A 21,288-nucleotide genomic window follows, 5' to 3' on the forward strand; every position below is an offset into this window, starting at 1 on the left:
GTCTATGTCCCAGCATAGGTGCAATAAGAATGAAGTCATATATAGCAAAATGCAGTATTTTAAACTAGAAAATATAGTTTTCATACTTCATATATGCTTGTTACTAATTTTGAGATAGAATATAGGTAAGCTGTAAACATATGCTGTGACTATTTTCAAGATAGTGTAGTCATCACAGAAGAAAAAGCCTTTGGTATAATTTTTATCGATTTTTCTAGATTTGGTTTATTTTTTGTAGATTTTGTAGAAAGATTGTGTCTTCCCTGTAAGACACTCTGGGCTCCTACTACTAATTCAGTGTATTTCCCAAAAATACAGCAAATGGTTACTTCTTACAATTAGTGATTTTGCACCCCAGGTGTTAATCGTGGCTTTTGATATGGTTTGTTACAGGGCTCTGGGTTACCTCTGAAAGCTGTTGTGCATAGACACCTGGCTGTATTTCTTATGTGCCTCAGATTTCCCATCTCCAAATCAGGAAAATGTTTTAAGATTTTCTAAGAATTTTTATTTTTATGGGATCTACATACTGCTACCTTTATGGGAACAAGGAGGAAAGCAAGAGACTTGAAAATCTGAAATATTCCCTGCAACTACAGAATTGGGTAAACACACAAACTTTATCATCAGAGAGCAGCTCTGTTTTGATTAATGAAAATCTTATACGGAAGTCCTAAAACAAAGAAATATGGTCTTCAGCGTGTCCACACCATTTGTGCAGAGAGAATTCCTCTTCTGTAAAGGCTATACTTCAAGAGTACCTCTTTCTGACTGCACTGCCATATTTCAGCTGACTAGAACATGATTTATCCCAGAAGTCTTTGATGGCCATCTCAGTCCCTTGAAAGGCACTAGTCCCTCTCCACCAAACTCATTTGTCCTTAGGCCATGACTGGAATTCTTATGCAACATCTGATCAAAAACCTTTTCAATATATTGACAATTCTTTAGTCAATAATAAGCAAAAGGGGAAACCAAAAACAAGAGCTCGCAGAGACACAAACCTGGCCACAGAAAGGGTCAACAGAGACAGTGCCCAGCACCAGTCTGGGACAGAGAACCTTGTCTGTCTTAGCACACTGGGATGCTCCTCAGTAGCCAGGCAGGAGAAGCCCTTGTGCCAGGAGCTGATGGATGTGATGGTCATTTATAACATCCCATAATACCTGGATCATCTCCATCTGCAGCTTCAAGAACCTAACAGTAACGAAGGGGGCGCAGGTAGACTGTGTGCTTTCCAGGTGTGAAAATGGAGCCTCCCATGAAGGCAGAGGCTGGAAGCTGGTTACTTCTGGCACTCAGAGGATGGCTCCTGCTCCACTTTTAGATTTCCAACTTTCTGACATGAAGTGCCATCATTGACAATGATACCACCCAACTAGACAGTCATCAGGATGTCAGAGAAAAATTGTGTAACATTGTTATCTAGCAACACTATCATGTCAAACACAGATATAACTGGAAAGTCTGAAAGGGGAAGGATAACTCTACTAGTGCTAAGAAACAATGAAACTTTTTTATAAACTGAAAAAACCTAATGAGAAAGTGTATTCTGATTTAACTTTACATTCAGTGTAGGTTCAGAGTATATGAGGCATGTAAGTCATTAATTTCTTAGCATGGGGATGCATTCCTTTATTAAGTGAGTGACAATGACAGAAGCTTGCTCAGGTCCTGCATTCTGCATAGTTCCATCAATTAAAGAGCTTGTCAAACCATTTGACATGAATTTGAAAAGGATTATTTCTTTGTCTGCAATCATCTTTATTTGTCAAAATAAGCAATACCTCCAAATATATGCATTCAGTTTTATAGGCCAGGTCTAAAAATCAAGATGTACAAGTAATCTTTGTTTAAATCACTCAGGTCATCAAGAATTCACTAACTTCTTTATCCACGTGTAACTTTAAATTTTGTCTGTGTATTGACTCAAGCTGCAAGGTTTTTATTTGCCCGGTAACATCTGCACACCAAGGATACTTCTAATTTTATCTCATTCCAGTATTACTAATGTGCTTTGACTTAAATTACACCAGCAGCCATATTAACTAACAGAAACATATTTTCTTTTGTTTTCTTGTTTTTGCCTTCTATATGCTGAATATTTTTCTGCTATAAAAAGATGTGGCCAAGTTAGGAAGAAAACACTGTTGAATAAATTTTTATATTTCCTCTGTATCTCCCAAAAATATAATGATTATGTTCTGGTTCTCATAGTGATAGGCAAGCATTCTGGCAGCCAGCAGAAGGGTGAAAATTAAAGTATAATAAAGCTAAATACAAATCTTGCAGAGGACAGCTCCCTAGAGTTTCATACATTTCTTTTGCATTAATTATTCTCTCAAATTGTAACAAAACAGTGTGGCAACATGCTGAAAATCACTGCAGTAAGCATAACAGAAATTCAGATGTGAAAACCACTCCTCAACTGAAGTCTAAATGTAAGCATTGCAAAAAATTACTTCAAAGTGTCTGTAAAGTTTTCTTAAAAAAAAAACAAAAAAAACCCCTCTGCATTAATTAAATGACATCATGAAGCACAGGCCTGATAACTGTTGAAAGCCAAAACAAATACCCCACAAGGATAATTACAAAAGAAAATACAACAGCAATTTTGTTTCACTAAGGCAAAAGCTGTAAAAGCACATTCTACATTTGGATAAGGATGTTCCTATGTAATTTGTACTTCTTGAAGTGAATAGTGCTTGTTTTAGCAGCAAAAAAGCAGTTTGATTCCCATCAACACTATGATGACTAAAATATAGGTACCTAGCATTTGAAACTTCACAGAACATGCCTGTGAGGAAAAGGTGAATAGAAGGGTTTTTCTACCTAAAATCCAAACCTAGCTGCTGGTTAGGAATGCCGTGGCTGGACAACAGCACACACCCACCTAAGTGCAGCTGTTTGTGGCCATGCCCAGCTGCATTACAAGGAGGTCACTGAATCTGCAGGAGCTGTACAAGCAGGGCCCTGCTGTGGGCGGGTGTCAGGACTGCTGTGACAGGGCAGCTACAGCCGTGGAAACTGGGAGAAGCTGCTCAAACAGGACCTGATCAACACTGTCTGCCTGACAGTCTGGGAGTGGTGTGAGAAGAGCTCTAACATCAGCATCCCGTGTAATTACCTATTATACCGTGTAATTACCTGTAATTGCCTATTACTTAGAAAATGCTGTATGCAAGGAGTATTATTAAAACTCTTCTACAGCAGAATAGTTCTGCCCTTGCCAGTGTTTCTAGTATAGAAAGCTTTTCCTTAATGTGTTAACACGCTGACAGGGACATTGAACTTGTTCTGACATAAATTTTTGGTCGTCATTTCAATCTCTTAGAACAGACAAATCAGAAATAAAACACAAACTTAATGCTCAAAGCATGAAAACCAAACACCCATTATCCTAAAAATAAATTTGGAAGAAATATATTTTTACACCACTCGGTCAACTTATAGCCCTGACAGGAAAGATTCAAGAGACAAACCCATGATCAGCCATGAGAATCAAACCTTGTGCATGCTGCATAATGTGTAAGTGTTCTCAGTCTGATTTGCAACTTGCATAGTTCCATAATGGAGGGGATTCTAAATATGTGATATATTATAAATGATACAGCAAACTTTAAAACGAATCCAGGGACAAAATAGGAAAACACTATTTTTGCAAATACAACCGAAGACCACCAGGTGTCTCTGTAATAAAAGGAATGTATATAGAAATACAAAAAAAAAGAATGTTTTAAGAAACACGTTTTAGAAGGAATTAAATCTTCAACATATACACACACACAAACCCAAGCAAAAAAAAAAAAAAAAAAAAAAAAACACCAAAACAAAACAAAACAAAAAAAAACACCACCTAAAAAAACCCAACAAAAAACCCCCAAAAACCTGTAACCAAAAAAAACCTCTAGCGATCAGTCCAAACTGTTTTAAAAACTAGGGTTATACAGAAATGTAATGTGAAGTGTTAATGCAAGACCAGGCAAACCCTACTGCCAGTGTCAGCAGTATTAATGCCTTCAAAATTATGCTTTTAATTCAGATTGTACTTTATGATGTGCTTTGCAAAAACTGAAAGGAATCTTACGCAAAGCACGTTAAAAAAATCTCTAAAGTGTACCAGATAATGTGTAATTATCTGTCCTTCTAATTAGACATGAATTTATCTCATTACAAGTTTATCATTGCTTTGAATTTAATTATGATTTATGACAAATGTGTCACTTGTTAGGTCATTTTATGGCACAGACTTAGGTACTGATAAAGTTGTACAAACCCATTATCATAGCTAAAGTCATTAGGGGCAGATACTACATATCAGTATAGCTTATTCTTGTACTGAAAAAAAAACTGATATAAACTCTTATAGCAGCACAAATTTGCATATTTCTATCAAAATATTCAATACCAATTGATGCAATTACTGACAACCTTGTTTGTGACAGTATTGGTATTAAACATGAAGACAAACACTTTGGTAGGTGGCATGTAGTTATAAAAGTGCATAAAAATATAACAACAGAAAGTATTTGTTCACAAATGTGGGCTTACCACTTTCAAATTAAAGTACGTATCCTCCTTTCCCCTTTGTTGTTTCAGCCTGATACATGTGAAAGGCTATTTGAGTAATATTTATTCAGATTATTGCTCTGTTTAACATGTCTTTCACAGCAATTCTTAATTGTGAGCATTGTAATCTTAACCCTTTGATACCAGGTAAATACTAAGGACATGAATATTCTAAAAATACAGAACACTGCTACCTAATTAAAGAAAAAAAAATATTTTTCTATAATTTCAGAATATATTTTAATTTAGAAATTAGTAAATTAATTATTGGATTATTACTAAAATTGAAACATATTTTATATACTTTCATATAACATATGAAAGATTTCATATAACAGCAAAAACCCCATGAATAACTGGAAAATTTTTGTATAAAAGCTTTGTGTAAATGCTCAGAAATAGTATTTTGCAAACTTCATTTTGATGTTTACACATCTCGTATAATAGCTAATATATTTAGCAAATAAACAATGAAGTAAAAATATACAACAAAATTATACAAAACAAAATATAACCAAAAAATACTAGCATCATTGAGGGATACTACTGGATGCAATATTAGAAGGGGTGTAACTTCCTTGGTTTGCCTTCTTCATTAGACAGCATCTCAGCTTTTTGGCTTCTCATAACTTCTCCTCCTCCCTCTCTATCATAAGTTCTTGGCATGGGCTGTGTTACCAACTGACCAGCAAATCTACCTCCAAAACTTAGTGCATATCAGAACACTCTTACATCTTCCTTCCTCTATGCCTCTTGTTCCTGTTCAACCTCTCATCTTGCCTTCTTTCCTCCTTTTCCCTTGTCTCGGCCACTCTAGGCCTGGATGGGGGCTCCAGAGGCAGGTGTGGAGCATTGCCTTCAGTATGCCAGGGATTGGCGGCCACTGCCACCAGGCTGGGATAAGGCCCAGGGACATGGGGTGTGTGGGGCAGGACATTGCCCCACCAGAGCAAGGCCCAATTTGCCCCTTCCCTTCACACACTTGCATCCAAAATATTTCCAGCCAGCAATCTCCTCCGTTCTCTCACAGTTGCATGCCCGACTGTATCAATGTATTTATGCATTTATGAGTCCTTATTCAATAGGGGACCAACTGTTCCTGTTTAACCACAGGAAAGCTGCCACTTCTGTAAATGAGATTCTGATTTTTGATAATTACTCTTTTTGACATGAGCACGAGTTCCTCTATCACTCTGTTGCTTGCAAAAGTGGCATTTCAGTACCCTTTCCCTTGCAGCTATTACCCAGACACAGTCAAACCTATATGCAATCATTCTCTGTGTGTGTGTAAAGGAACATCACTACTGTGCCATAAGAAATCTGGAGAACCTTCCCTCTTTTATGGAATACAACCCTGATGGTGTTGGAGCATGGACTCAGCAGCAGCTGCACAGATATTTTAGGAAGGAAATCCATTTCAGTCTCTTGTGCCACGTGCTGGCAAGTGCCGCAAATTACAAGAACAGGGACGCTGTCAGCTTGTAGTTGAAATATGGAGTTCAGGTACTCGGGGTGGTGAAAAAATCCTGACAGCAGAGGCACAGGAGGATGTGCTGACACACTGATGAGCTGTGCAGGGCACCTCACATCCACAGAGGTCACATCTGACACAGCTGATGCAGCACAGTCCCGTTCTGCGCTCTGCAGCATGGTGGCAGGGTGTAGTTCCTCATATGAAACAGTACAAAAGCATATTTTTCTGAGGCCTGTGCATACTTCAGCCGAGCCCTTGCAGGCTCAAAATCATGTCTGCATGGTGTTCTTGTTCTGGTGCTGCAAGTGGTCACAGCTTCCTCTCTTGGGCTGTACAGGTCATGGAGGGGTGCTTGCCTTTTCCCATTCTTCAAGCTTCCCTTTGTGGCTATCTATGCATTGTTTCCAAACAGCATTTATCACAAACTGAAGGAGGCCATCTCTTTTAAAAATCTGTATAGTATATAGTATTTGTATGTCAGCATCTGAAACAGATAAATAGTGTATTATTAGCAAGTGCTTGATATGATAGGACTGGGTCCAGAACCTACTGAAACTGAAGCTTTTCCCTAGGCATTGAAAGAAAACAGTTGTGCAGGCAAAACCAAACCAAACCAAACAAAAAACCCCCCACTAAGATGAAGTCAAATGTCTCCTCAGTGACATGCTGTGTCACTGAGTTATTTCCTAACTCATTAGCAACTTCCCAAATCAATGTGAAAAAAGAGATTAAAACCTTCTCTCTGCTCTTCAAAATGTTAGCAGGTAAGGAACACAACCTTCTACTTTGCAGTCTTACCTGAAGGACAGAGTCACAGGAATTCACTAGAGAAAACCCTGACATTTACTTCCTCTCTCTTCTTCTTAAAGTAATTTTTTGGCAAAAGCATAGGGTCATGATTACAATGGGACAGGTACCAAGCACTGCAAGTGAGGAGAGAAGGTCCATTGCATCAAGTTTCCACAGGTTATAAGAAAATGATTTTCAGAAATCCTCATGCAAGTCCTTGACATGTCTCCCTTTCTGATATGTGACAGATTGGATTGAGCTTTGAGTTGCAGCAAAAGACAAAATTCAGTCTTTCAGGATGTAAGAAGCAGCAATGCTAGAAGAAGTGTACTAGGTTTCTATGTAAATTAAAGGATATGCAGGAGCTGAGAGGTAACAGAAGTTTTGATACAATGAAGGAACAAGCTACTGTTTCTTTGAGATGAAATTATGTGCAGATAATTCTTCCCCACATTACATTCGCCCTTCTCACATACACAGACACACTTGTACATAATCTGAACACCCACAGCCCTGTTGGTCCTCAGTTAGATGGTTCTAGCTAGGATTGACATCTGCGCATCCTCCTCTCCTGCACTCAGCTTCAATACAGCTCTCACACTCCCTAATATGCTGTAGGCTAGGAGATCACAGCCAGAGTGTTTCTCCTCCTTTACTTCCATGATCTCTCAGCTTACACAAAAAACTGGTGGCAAAAAAAATGAGAAGAAAAAGCAAAATTGCCACTGATTCATTTTGTTCTTCACCTTGTCATTATGCCCTTCCTTCCTATCTTCTGTTTCTAACCCCCTATCTGTTGGTAGGCTCTTGAGTAGTTAATGGTGAAAGCCCTGTGACCCTCAGAGACAGTGCTGAAGGTCAGGGTCACTCCTGGGGTTACCTACAATAAAGAAGTTCTATGTTCTATAGCCCATATGTGCCTTACGCTCCTCCCTCCCCTCTGCCTGTATAACAACAGGATATCATTTCAGCAAAACTGTCAGTCAGCAGGAACAGGGGAAAAAACACCTTGCCTTGCCTTGATTTGTCTTGTCTTGCCAGCAGACTGGAGAGGATGAGCTGTGTCTGTTCCTTCCTTCCCAGGCTCCTGGAGGCCTGAGCTGGGGCAGCCACAGGGGACAATGGGACGGGCAGAGCCAGCTCGGGTGTGCCCAGGGTGGAGGCTTCATTATTCACCTCTGCCACAGGGCTTTTGTTTTTGCCCTTACTGCTGAGCACTGTAAAAACAAACTCCTGAACACTGCCTGGCAGTGCAAGGGAAACAGCACTGGGCCAGGAGGGAGGCTTGGGCCTGCTAATGCCTTCCCTTCCAGCACCACTGAGGTCCTGGCTCAAGGACGAGGACATGGGAAGGGGCAATGAAGTGTCCTGGCCTCGGGGGAGCTGTGGCCACACTGTGCCATGGGGAGGGCTCAGTTAGGGCCTCCAGGGCTGCCATGGGACAGGCAGGGTGTGAGACTGGTGAGTCAGAGGCTGAGCTGTCATCTCTGGCCATGGGGTTTGGACACAGCATCCATGCAGGGGATCGATGGGGGGACATGAGGGTTGGTGCCATGGTACAGGTCACAGAATCATCTCAGCTGGAAGGGATGCAGAAGGATCATCGAGTCTGACTCCTTCAGTGAACTGATGAAAAAACTAGTTGAGTTACTGGAAGATCAAAAATAAGGAAATCTGTAATGTGAATTTTAGTAATTTTTGTGAGTTTTGTTAAAATTCTTTGGTGTCTTCATCTCTATCATCAGTGTGACTTGCTGCTATTTACCATCAAAAAATGCTACCATTAAGACTCGTTGGTTCTTTCAGTGCTAGTAAATAAGCTCAGTCTACTGGCTGTTGTGCATGACAGAGTAAGACTGAAGACATTATTAATTTATATAATACTTACACTAAGACAGTCCTCAGTCATGTGTGGGATTGTTAGAGTTATCTTATTCTAGGTTCTCTACAGTCAAGCACCTCAGCTTTTGCTCTTTTAATTCTGAGGGACAGCATAGAAAATGGATGCACAAATTTTCTGGCCAAAGAGAAACAGCAGGTTTTCCCAAGGCAAAGGAGGAAATGAATGTGCCCGAGATGACAAAAAATGGGTGCATGCACACAAGCTTGAATCAGACTCCTGGGACTAACAGGCTTAATTCACTGCAAAGAGTACACACATGTCCTGAAGTTGCCCTGAAGTTGCTCCTGACTTGCCCTAGCAAGATGGTGGCTGGGAGCATAGTGACACTAACAAATAATTTACTAGATTTAGCCACTGGCTGCTTTCCTGGTTCTCAGGAATGAAGGAAAGAATCAGAAGCAAGTTATAAAATAACCTTTGGGCTACAAACATGATTAAAGGCCTGGAGAACGTCTCCTGTGGAGACAGGCTGAGGGAGTTGGAGTTGTTCAGCACAGAGAAGGCTCCAGTGGGACCTTATAGCACCTTCCAGAACTTGAAGGGGACCTACAAGAGAGCTGGAGAAGACTTTTTACAGGGCAGGTAGTGACAGGACAAGGTGGGGTGGCTTTAAACTGAAAGAAGGCAGGTTTAGATTCAATATTGGGAAGAAATTCTTTACTATGGCAGTGGTCAGACAATAGAACAGGCTGTCCAGAGAAGTTGTGCATGCTCCATCCCTGGCACTGTTCAAGGCCAGGTTGGATGGGGCTTGCAAGCAACTGAGTCTAATGAAAGCTCCCTGCCCAGAGCAGGGAGGGTTGGAACTAGATGATGTTGAAGGTCCCTTCCAACCCAAACCATTCTGTGAAAGTTTAGCACTGTTAATATAGGGATTATTGGTGTCAAGATATGCTTCCCTCATGCCTCATTTTAAGTTACCCTTTTTATTGCATTGCCTTTGGTTTTCCTGGGCCATTTCCCCAGGAAAGTTTCCCTTGAATATGGTGCCACGGATATGTTAACCCCTGTAAAATAACAAAGATGTGCGCAAAGAATTTTAATTTTCTAAGTATTTTATTTATGCAAATATGTATTGAAATCAACCTTGATATTCTGTTTACAATGTTAATGAAAGTTAGACAGGAAAAAATTTGAAAGATATTAATTATCCTAAAGCAAAAGTTAATGCATTCCAGTAAAACTAAGTCCACGTTGCATAATTTAGACAGACTTACATATAAATCCTTTTCCATGCCCTTCATACAGATCAAGAAGAGTGTACAACCTGCATGAACAGACTGAAAATCCTGCAACATTTAGATTCCTCTGCAAATCCTCCTTCAAGGCAAGGCCAAAAGGCAAAGCCTGGCTCTTGTCTTTGCTGAAACTTGCCACTATGAGATTCAAAAACAAAAAGAGACAGCAGGACCATGAAATCATCCTACCCAATATGGATTGGAAGGAGTCTTTGAACCCTTGTATGTTCAATTTCCAATATTTCATTGTTTGCTAATTTCCCTATAATTCCCACTTTTCCCTGCAATATCTCCCAGGATTTCAACACTATTCTCTGAGCTTTTTGCTTCTTACCCTTTACCATGGTTTTTTTTTTCATATCTCCTGTTCAGTTCATATACCAAATAATCCCTTTTCTACACTAAATTCTCCACTGAATATAATAATCCATTAATAGTAATGCATTAATCCTGCATTTTCTTCAAACAAAATGTCCATAGTAGAAATAATAAAACCACAAAAACCCCTTGACATTTCTCTGAATGCCATTTGTCATTATTCAGCTTATTTGGTTCCCATGTTTTTACATGTTTTTCCATGATACTTTTACTCGGCTGCAGTGCAAGAACCATCTTTTATATGGATTTTACACAGTAAAGCTTCAGCAATAACTGTATAAATATAGCATAGAGTTGTCTATGTGAGCCTAAATTTAGTTACAAAGAAGTAAGTACACAGCAACTTCTTCAATTTCAAGATAAAATAGCTCAAGAATAGTGTACAGGCTGTTTTTTTCAGGAGACAAGTTTGGCTCACTAAATACAAAAGTTAGAACAATCATATTCCATTACCTGCAAAAAGAATAAAAGTTGGCAAATAGGACCTAGAGGGTGTACAAACAGCTTCATTCAAATCTCTGCAAAGCTATATAAAATGTTTATTTCCCTTTAAAAGTTTTTTTAAAGCCAGTCATGAACTGTCTGAGCAAGAGAACAGGATTATACTAATTTAACAGTTACTTGGCTATGCCCATTTTCTCCCATATGGATTTTCTACTAACGGATTGATGGAGTAAATAGTTTTCATTGTCTCAGTCTAGACAGTAGTTAGATTAGGATCAAAAAGATGCCATTTCTCATTTGGTCATATGTCTGTCAGGCATACCGACACCACTTAGCTAACTGTGGTGTACAGAGGGTGAAATGCTGTGGAAAAGACATTTTCTGAATTCAGCGAACAATTGTCACTGTTCATTCAATACAGATGTCTGGAACTTGTTAGTTCTCCCAACACTGGAGCTTGAGGGGTGAGAGGGAAAAAAAATAAATAGTCGTAATATTGCAAAATCCTTCAGTTAAATGTAAGAAGGAAAAAAAAGCATCTACCATGGGCCAGAGTCAGATATTGTAGAATTCTAATGTGAGCTATTGTATATACTCTCAGGCCTTGACCTGTTTCTCAGACTATGACATGGAAGATTTTGCAAAGGGCTGGACAACTCTGGGGATTATTTGATGAATCCAACCGGCTATACCCACAAAGAATTATGTGAACAGTACATCTTCACCAGAGCAGGTATGGCCCAGTGTGGAAGGCAATGAGTAGCCAAGAGAACATCAACATGTATCTACATCCATGTAAGTACCAGCATTTGTGCACACACTCACACAGAGCAGCCCAAAAATGAAGCAACTTCATTGTCTACAGGTTGTAGACATTATTCAAAGAAATAATAGACTCTATCATTAGACAAAAAGGCTTAAAGACTTAATTCAGAGGAACTGGATGGTCCCGAGAAAGAATCTATCCTTTTCCGACAAAGATCTCAAACTTTTTACATGTACAGCTGAGGAAAGTAATTCTAGCATAAGGAGAAAGGATAAGGGTTCACACTACAGGAATTGAAACTGAAATGGGACAGATCACAGAGCCACAGAATAGTTGAGGTTGGGAGGGGCCTCTGGAAGTCCTTTAGTCCAAACACTCTGCTCAGGCAGGACCATTTAGAGATGGTGTTTCAGGACCAAGTCCAGGTGCATCATGAGTATCTCTGAGGTGGAAGACTGGTGGGTGGCCAGCACTCAAGTCAGCTTCACAGTGAAGAAGTGTTTTCTCAAATTCTGACAGAATCACCAGTGTTTCACTTTACGGCCCTTCCCTTTTGTCCTGTCATTGGGCAGCACTGGCAAGAGCCCAGCTTTGGTCTATTTGCAGCCCCTTTCAGGTATTTACACACATTAATAAGGTTCCCCTAAGCCTTGTCTTTTCCAGGCTGAACAATCCCAGACCTGTTTTAACTGAAGTTTTTAAACAAGTAGGATTACTTGCCCTACAAGAACCTGCAAATCTCCATTGACAGAAAAAAACCCCATAGCTGAAGATAGGAAAGACTGTAACAGGTTTGAAGGAATGAGGGAATGACACTGACATTAAAGTGAGCAAGTTTCATGCCCATGCTGAAGGAAGGCTGCTGACACAGCAGTGTAATATATGTTATGAAATAATTCATGCTTAAAGAGAGAATGTATTATATAAGATTGCAAAATCCAAATTAGTTTCTGACCACAAGCAGCCCAGGGACAGATGTCTACTTCGGAACGTCGAAATTCCTGAAGGCAACAGGAGAACAATGTCCCGTTTACCTAAACAGCAATTGTCCAGCCCAGCACAGTGAAAGAAACTTTCATGCATATGCAGGGTTACCAAAGAAATCGGGGCATTCCTGCCTCAGGCATAAAAAGCTGTATAAAATAGCCTCGCTGGAAGCGGCACTCATGAACAGAGGGAGGTCCGAGGCGATAGAGGTTGGATCCGGGTTCACCCAGCTCGACGTTCTCTTTGAGCTGTGGTGGTTTTGAGGGCCATATTTTGGTCGCGGACAAAGATAAATAAATTTTTTTTGCAATTTTGAGAATTTGGCTTTTCGATTGATCATTTATAACAGCAGCAAGGCAGGTGGCCAGCTCTACCCAGGGCAGCGAGCCAGCAACAGGACAGGGGGCACGCGTGTTCCTGCTGGAGGGAGGGCGAGGCTTGCTCTTGCAAAGAAGCAGAGTGTGAAAAATGCATGTATTTTTATGATTGGCTTTTCGCAAATATTAAAATGAATATTATACGTGTTGTGTTAGAAAGTAATGCTGTATTAATTCTCTTAAGTACTGTGTTAAATATAGTTTTAGGTTAGAAAAAAATGTTAAAATAGAAACGATGCTATGTAGGATACTTTTTTTAAAGAAAGGACTCGCAGCGAGATAGCAACCACAGGACACCTAAATCTTTCAGAGAAAGAGAATTTATTGCCCTCTTATCAGAAGAAACGAACTTCTTCCCACCTCGAAGGCGCTGTTAGGATTCGGAGGAAGAAGTTGAGGATGACCAGACAGAATCCTGTATTTGAATGGAATTTATGCATCATGTATGAAGTGTATGAATATACAACAAGCTATTGCTTTTAAAAGTTAATCCTTTGTTAACGGGGGTCCTTTTTAGGGCTCGTGCTGCCAAGAAAACGGTACCCGGACGTCCGTAACTCTTTGTATTTATTGCCTTATATTGTCCTAATTCAATTTGTCCGAATTATTATAACTCTAATTGTTTTACTATTTCTTTACCCATTTTATTACTATTAAACTTTTTTAAATTTTAAAAACAAGTGATTGGCGTTTTTCACACAGAGCACTGATTCAACTGAACGAGTCTCCTCGCTGGGGACAGGACAGGAGAATATTCACCCCGCGTTCCGTCACGGTGCTGCGGCGCCACGCTCGCCTCCCTCCCGCCTCCCCGGGCGCCCCTCAGCAAGGCGAACACCCGGAGCCCGCCCCGCCGCCCGCGGCTCCCTCCGCGCCTGCGCCGTGGCGAGAGGTCGGCGCTTCCCCTTCCGGCCGTGCCGCGGCTCTGTCAACATGGCAGCGGCGCCGGGCGGGCGGCCGCGCTGCCTCCTCTGGGCGGCAGGTGACGGGCGGGCGGTGCCGGCTCCGCCGGGCTGGGCTGCAGGCCACAGCGGGGAACAGCGGCGGGGCTGGGCGGCGGGCAGCGCTGGGGCAGGCAGCAGTGTAGGGAAGCGCTGGTGGGGGCAGGAGGGAAGGGATGCTGTGAATTGTCGTGGGTGAGCACCCCGGGTTGGTTCGGGCATCACTCACGGAACCCTTTTCCTTCCCCTCGCAGTGGTTGCACATGTGGTGGCGTCAGGTGCGGGTTTCGTGGAGGATCTAGATGAGTCGTAAGTATTGGGGTGTCTTGCGTAATTGCCAAGATATTGTTTGTCTTCTTGTGGGGAACATGACCCCCGACTTTGTGCGTGGTGTTCTTGTCGAGAAAGCTACACTGGAAGGTACTGTGATTTTTGTCGCAGGAAGGACAGAAAGGTTGTGGCCTGAAATATCATAGAATATTCTCTGTTGGAAGGGGCCAAAAAGGATCACTGGAGTACAATTCCTGTTGCTGCATAGGACTCCCAGAAAGTCACACCATGTGCCTGAGAATGTTGTCCAAACCCTTCTTGAGCTCTGTCGGTCTTGGTGCTGTGACCATTTCCCTGGGGAGCCTGTTCCAGAGCCTAAGCACTGGCTGGGTGTAAAACATTTTCCTGATATCCAACCTAAACCTCACCAGCACAGCGTCATGCTGTTCCCTGGGGTCATGCCACTGACCACCAGAGAGATGAGTTACTGCTCCTCTGCTTCCTCTCTTGAGGAAAGTGTACACTCCCATGAGGTCTCTCCTCAGTCTCACCTATTGAGGAGGTTCAATTAAAGAAGCTGAGGAACATTTTAATTTTTCAGCTCCTTAAAGCTGTTACTGTGGCAGTTTTGCCAGAAGTTTTCTTAGGCTTCCTTGCTTGTTCTTTCTTTCTGGTAGGGTAAATACATACATTGGTGTGTTGGTGCTTGCCCCAGGTAAAGCTGATTGCATTTAACCAAGTTCTTCATTAGAGTTTGCAGCCTGGCTGCCATGAAGGGTTGGGAAAATGAGTCTAAGTGTGTTCATGCGTGGCCAGAAATGGAAGAGAGAAAGAGGCTGCAGGACCAGTTCATGGCTGCTTGAAGTGCCAGTAATATTTGTGTAAAAATGTGCCTTTATAACAGAATTAGTCCCAAGACTGTGCATGATTTGAAGTGGCTGGTCCTGCCATGAGCTTGGTTGTGTAGTGTCAGTGTTGGTGTACTGGTTTGCTGTAGCAGTTTGGTAGCTACATAGTTGCTGTTTCCCATGAAAATTACCCAAATGTTTTTTGGGGGTTTTTTTGGGTCAGATTATGAGGTTGATATCAAGTGCTACAAAGTGCCGCATGATTATTGGAATTGAAAGAGAAGGTATGACTGGTAGGGAGGAGAAGTTGGCATTAGATGACTGCTTTGGGATAAATTCAGCCAGTTTAAGGTGACGTTTTCATGAGGTTTCAGTGCACAATAAATTGCATCAAAGAGCTAAACTGTCAGGAAACCCCTTACATTTTCACAATACTGTTTGTTAATCATAAGATCAGATGAGGGGTAGTGATTTTATGGGTGAGGGGATGGGAACATAAGGAAGAAGTTCTTAGGAGAGACACAGCAGTGTCTCTGGTGTTCTGAAACAACAACTGAAGCATGGGAACTGTTTGGACTTGGTTTTCAAAGCTTGTTTTTTTGTTTTTAAAACATGCTCATATATTCACGGTCTGAAGATGCATTTACTTAGCCTATCTGTGCTCCTACATCATGTTTCCACACGTGTGTGTTTAAATATATTTGCTGTTCTGGAATGACGAGTCATGATTCTGTTGTCACATAACTTCTTAAAGTAACTGATAAAAGGAAATCATATTTTATAACACTTGAATTTTTCAATTGTAGAACTATATAGAAGCATGTATTTGCAATTGAGAATAAGAATCGAATAATTGTTTAGGCAGTTTTTGTGGGTGATTTTTTGTAGCTAATTGGCAAGTGGTGAGAGAGGTCAGAAAAACAATTTAAATGTAATTGAAATTAAAACTTATTTTAAACAATTTCAATTTTAATTTAATTTTGCTCCAAACCGGAGAGCAGTAACTGGTGAAGTTTCAAGTTTTCCATTTGAGAGATAACAAAACGTTATGGATGTTCTGCTGTTGCTGAAAGCTTTGTGTTCTTTGGAATTTTAGTGGTTGTAAACAATGGGGACTAGTACAGGGCACAGGTCCCTTTCCTAAGCTTTCAGGATATAGGAAAACCAGGAGCAGAGCAGACAGAAGTGCCCAGCTGGGCTGCAGGAGGGGTGCATAAAATGAGCTGTGGTTCCTCTTGGCTTGTGCTGCTCTGATAGCAGATCTGCTGCCTCAGGTCAGTGCTCATACTTGTGATGGGTGTGGACTTGTTCTAGTGGCATAATGAAGCAGATAAGTAACCTAAATTAAAAAGGAAGTGTTTTTCTGTCTGTGGGGTGGCTCAAACCAGGATCAGAAGCATCAGAAATGGTGCAAAGGGGAAGCAAGGAAGAGATACAGTAGTGGGTTGTTTGAAGGCCCTTGGAATTGTGACCTCGGTGTTCAGTTTTGCTTCATGCTGGTTTCTTTTAATTGTTCATGATTAAGTGGGGGCTGAGAGAACATTTGATCATGTAGCTGGGAAGATGTATGGGTTTGAGACAAATAATTTTGATTCAAGGATGTGCAACATTTATGCCATCTTCCCATCAGTGTGATTGTGTTTCTGTCAGCTGACAGAGGCTTGCACAGAACAGTTGGAAGAGACACTGAAATTTTGTGCTTGGAAAGCATATTTATAGGGCCTAGAAACAGCATCTTCCGAAAATGCTTTACTGCTCATTTGTAGAGAGATTTCTGGTTTTCTTCACCAGTGTGAAAGTGAACTTCCTTAACATTGTCTGGTAATTTAACCATTGATGTTAGCAAAACTAGAGTGAGTTTTGATAGGGTTTTGTTATACTTCAGATTTTAGTTTCTGTGGAAGTTGATTAGAAGTATGTTGAAATTTTTCATTACTATAAAAAGTACAGTATTTTTTATACAATATTAAACTCTGTTGGAAAACTCAGCCTCCAGATGTTTCATTCTTTCTTTTCTTTCTGTGTGCTGGCAAGGTAGCAAGCTACCTTTCTCAGTACTTTAATGCTCTTTACAATTTGCCATAACAGTTGTACTGTAGCAGAGGAAGGAGAACATTTAATTGTAAATTCTTCTTATACAAAGAAAAAGTGATATGCTAAATTGAAGCACAGCCTAGGATCTTATGATTCAGTAACTGCTTTCTGCCTCTTGCATCATAGCCAATTATTTGGCATTGTTACTGGAATTTAGCTGTAGCTCTGTTAGACTTCTCAGAAGATGCTGGCCTCTTAGTGGTTCTTTCATTAGCTCTGTAGTGCTTGGGGTGGTGAAGTAAATTTTTAGTGAGGTTGTCAACTAAGCAATTTTATGACTTAAAACTGTTGCTTTCCTTTAGCAGTTCTATAGCATAGTCTCTGCAAATACCTTTCCTGCTGATGTACAGGCGCAGCAGCCTTGGTATGCCATCAATAACATAGGCTGGAATTTACCAGTGAAATGCTGAAATTCTGAGTTTCAGACACTCAACACTGTAATTAGATTGTAGTCATGATTTCTGAATTATTTCTGTCAAACAGTAAGCCAATATCAGCATTAGTATTTCTTCAAGACCATTATGGAGTGTTACAGATTCATCTTTAAATGAAATATAATAAATTCTGCCTACTGCTTATGGGCCATTTATAGGCATGCTGCATATTGGGAACTGACAAGTTGAGCTATAACTTGTATTAATTGGATCATAGGTCCACGCTTATGCATAATTATATGTAAATATCTCATTTTGCAAGAAGAGTGGTGCAGTTGAAGTGTTGTACCATGTATGCCATAGTGTGACTTTAGTCCCAGTCCTAGTCACTTACAAAGTCTGTCTTGTACAAAAATAAACCTCCGGTTAAAGTTCTAGCTAATTTAATTCCCTACGCGGAACTAGTCAACTAATGCAGTAATTCATATGATGTTGTAGTGACAACAGTGAAATGTGTAAGCAGCATTTTGGGAGATACCAAAGAACTTTAATTTATCAAGCTTAGTTTTGTATTAGAGATTTTAGAATTCAGTGACAGATTAACAGTTAATAAAACCAGCCAGTTAATTTAAATGCCATTTGTCTAGCATTAAGAAAATTCAGTAGCACCCCTTTTTCTCTGGGTTTTATCAATAACTTGATCATTTTTATTCCATTAACTTGATTTCTTGGTTGTGTGCAGCTTTAACAGAACTGTAAACTGACACGCCTATAGTAGAATTTTAAAGGAGGTTGAATTAAAATTGCTTTGCAAGTTAATATTAAAGATAATTTAGTTAGTTTGCATTTAGTAAAGCTAAGATTAACAATTTAAGCCAATACTCAAAGAGTCTGTATTACTTGGTATATAAAAATACAACCAAATATATTTAATATATATTAAATATATTTAATATATATTAACCAAAAAACCAAATATATTTAATATAACTAAGGCAATTGAAAAATACTTCTTCCCCCTAGATTCCACATGCTAGTCAAATGTCTTCTGTGTGTTTTGGTGTGTATTCTTATTTCTTGCTGTTTTTCTGTTTTGTTGTTTTGGGGTTTTTTTGTCTTAGGAAATAGTTAGAGAAACCTAATTGGCACAGCTGTGTGTGTAGTGTCAGGTAGAGGGGCAATATTACACTAAAAAATAAGCATCTCCTCTGTTTCTCCACCCTCAAAGAAAGAAACAAACCAGAAATCTTGTATCTATACCTCTATATTAACCTTATTGTAGAGTTTTTCTATTTCATACCTGCATTTCACTATTTTATTTTCGGATACATAACTTTCATTTTTTGCCCTTTCCAGGTTTAAAGAAAACCGCAAAGATGATATTTGGCTTGTAGATGTGAGTATCTCAGAAAAACAGGAAGTTCTGCTGGTGGAAATCAAAAGACAGAATGCACAGTGCTACACCCTGTAGTCAAGCTGCTTCATTGCTTGGAAAATTGTTTGTACATGATGCAGGAAAGCTTCATGACAGTGATTCTGACAGGATAGATCAGCAATCTGTCTGCTGTTCAGGGTGAGCCAGGAATAGGCTGAATAGACTGCTGAATAGGCTTCAGTCTATGTTTTGCAGAGCTTTACAAAGGAAAGCAGATTACCTAACACACTCAGGAGGTGATAACCTCTGTTGAGAATTTTTATAGTTCCTTTCATTAAATATATGAGCTGATTTGTGTTCTAGACTTCTGTTAGCACTGAAAGACCAAATATATGAGACCCCTGTTACTTTTCTAAATTGTTTGGAAAGACTCAGTGCCCCTTATTTCAGGGACAAAGAGTTTTTAAGAAGATTGAGTTTGCTTGTGAATGAGGTAACATTCCTTTTCTCACCCAAATATGTACTGTAATTCTCAAAATTCTGTTACTCTGATTAGGGATTTTTTTGAGTGGGAAAAACTATATGAGCTACTTCAGAGTTATCAGCAGTGTATAGCAAAACAAAATCCAACTTTTGTTCAATTGTGACCTTATCTTGTTATACCAAAACATTGATATCTTCTGCCTGTTGACAAATTCATATTTCTGGATAGATTGTTTATATGATCTTCTAACTTTCAAAAAAAGTGTTATCATGCAGTCTGTTCCTAAATAAGAAATCATATAGTAGTGCAGCAGTTTAATGTATTCTTTTCAAACTTGTGCATTCATGTTAAAAGTAGGACTAAATCATAAATGCTGCTTGTCATGCTAACCTTGTAACTTGCAATTTAATTAAGACATAAAGAGTACCATGACTGGAAAATAAGTCTTGCTAATAATTTGAGGCTTAATTGTAGAATTAATTTCTACTATTTTTATTTTTTGTGAAATGTATTTGCTTCTCAGTTTTATGCACCTTGGTGTGGCCACTGTAAGAAACTGGAGCCTGTGTGGAATGAAGTGGGCATAGAAATGAGAAACATGGGTTCTCCAGTAAAAGTTGGGAAGATGGATGCAACTTCCTTTTCTAGTAAGTATGGTTTGTTTAGGGGTAATTTCATCACAGCCTCTGTTTTGAAACTAATTTTTTTTCTTGTAGTTGTTCTTCTGTGTCATAGCACAAATACACAAACAGTAATTGTAAAAAAATTGCCTGATTATTTTTCCTTCCAAAAGTGACAACTTTCTGTAGTGTGTGCTTTTTATTTGCGCATTTGTTTCTGCCTGAGGAGGGAATTCTTCCTGACAAATGGAAAGCAAAAGCTTCTCAAAGATCTGCTTTTGATACGCCTCTTAGAGTACTGTTATATAAGCACTTTTGTGGGGTGTCTCTGGAGAGCATCCAGTTTTAGGTTCCTTCTGTTACTGCTGGAGGAGTGCCCGTGCTCTTGCTCTTGCTCTTACTCATTTCAGGTAATCGGTCCTGAAACTCTTCCACAAAGCCTGCTGAAATAACTGAATTCATTGCATCACTGATCACTGCTCAGCTGATTTCTTCCCATGTTTCTCTGTAAATGTCTTCTCAAAGAACCAAATTTAGTGCTTTCAGTGCTTTTTTGTTTGCTGGTGCCTTTCATATGTATCGACCTTTTCAGAGAAAACCCAAACCTTCGCTGCTCAGAGAAGTGGTTTGGGTAGACGTGAGAGGATTGTTGAATGCTTAACAGTACTTCCTTTGTGTTTGTGTGCTTCTTTATTGTCAATTTGCTTAAATCTATGGTGAACCAGGAGAATACTTAAAAGAGTAGGTATAGGGAGGAGTGGGGCCCAAGTGAGATCTACATGTAGTAAAATTTTGTAAATGTAGTGTTTTTAGTTAATATTCCTTCAACCTGATTATTCAGGTTTGCTGTATTTGCCTAAAATGTTATGCAGACTATTTTTCTCAGTGGTATTCCAGTTTTTCCTGTGCTTAGATATGGGAGAGTTTGGTCTTTTGAGATTAAAATCATTTTGCCTCAAAGACCAATTTATTGGATATATCTTTTTCTGTAAAACCAAATAAATATGACTTCATGTTTCATCTTAAAGATACTTATTTTCTATGGAAAAGTAAGTCTGAAGAATTAGAAGTTTCAAGTTGATGCAACCAGGTAACTTCAAAACTGGGAATGCATTTCATGGTTCTCTAGTTTTCCAGTCATGTATATAAAATTCTAAATCATATAAATTGTATAAAGTCTTACCCTGAAATATTTGTATTTGTCATCCTGTTACTGAAATCTTGTGGTTTATACCCAGAACAGAATTGGTACTATGTTTTTGTTATATAATTAATTTTTACTTATATAAAAATCACTAAAAGCAGCAAGGGTTCCTTCCTGCCCTGGAAAAGATTTTCTTCTGTGATTTGCTACTGG

At 39.6% G+C, this 21,288-nt stretch overlaps 1 protein-coding gene across 1 annotated transcript in view; it reads left to right on the forward strand.

Moving 5' to 3' along the window:
• Nucleotides 1-9,165: 9,165 nt before the first annotated feature.
• The window catches only part of TMX3 (thioredoxin related transmembrane protein 3), a 33,372-nt gene continuing 21,249 nt past the window's right edge, over nt 9,166-21,288 (forward strand). The window contains exons 1-6 of the mRNA XM_058804861.1: nt 9,166-9,317; nt 13,443-13,464; nt 13,628-13,907; nt 14,121-14,175; nt 18,809-18,848; nt 19,835-19,958. Of these exons, the coding sequence (XP_058660844.1) occupies nt 9,166-9,317; nt 13,443-13,464; nt 13,628-13,907; nt 14,121-14,175; nt 18,809-18,848; nt 19,835-19,958 (673 nt within the window). The remainder of the gene's footprint in view (nt 9,318-13,442; nt 13,465-13,627; nt 13,908-14,120; nt 14,176-18,808; nt 18,849-19,834; nt 19,959-21,288) is intronic.

This window comes from Ammospiza caudacuta, chromosome 1, assembly GCF_027887145.1.
Source record: "Ammospiza caudacuta isolate bAmmCau1 chromosome 1, bAmmCau1.pri, whole genome shotgun sequence".
In the NCBI taxonomy this organism is placed as follows: domain Eukaryota; kingdom Metazoa; phylum Chordata; class Aves; order Passeriformes; family Passerellidae; genus Ammospiza; species Ammospiza caudacuta.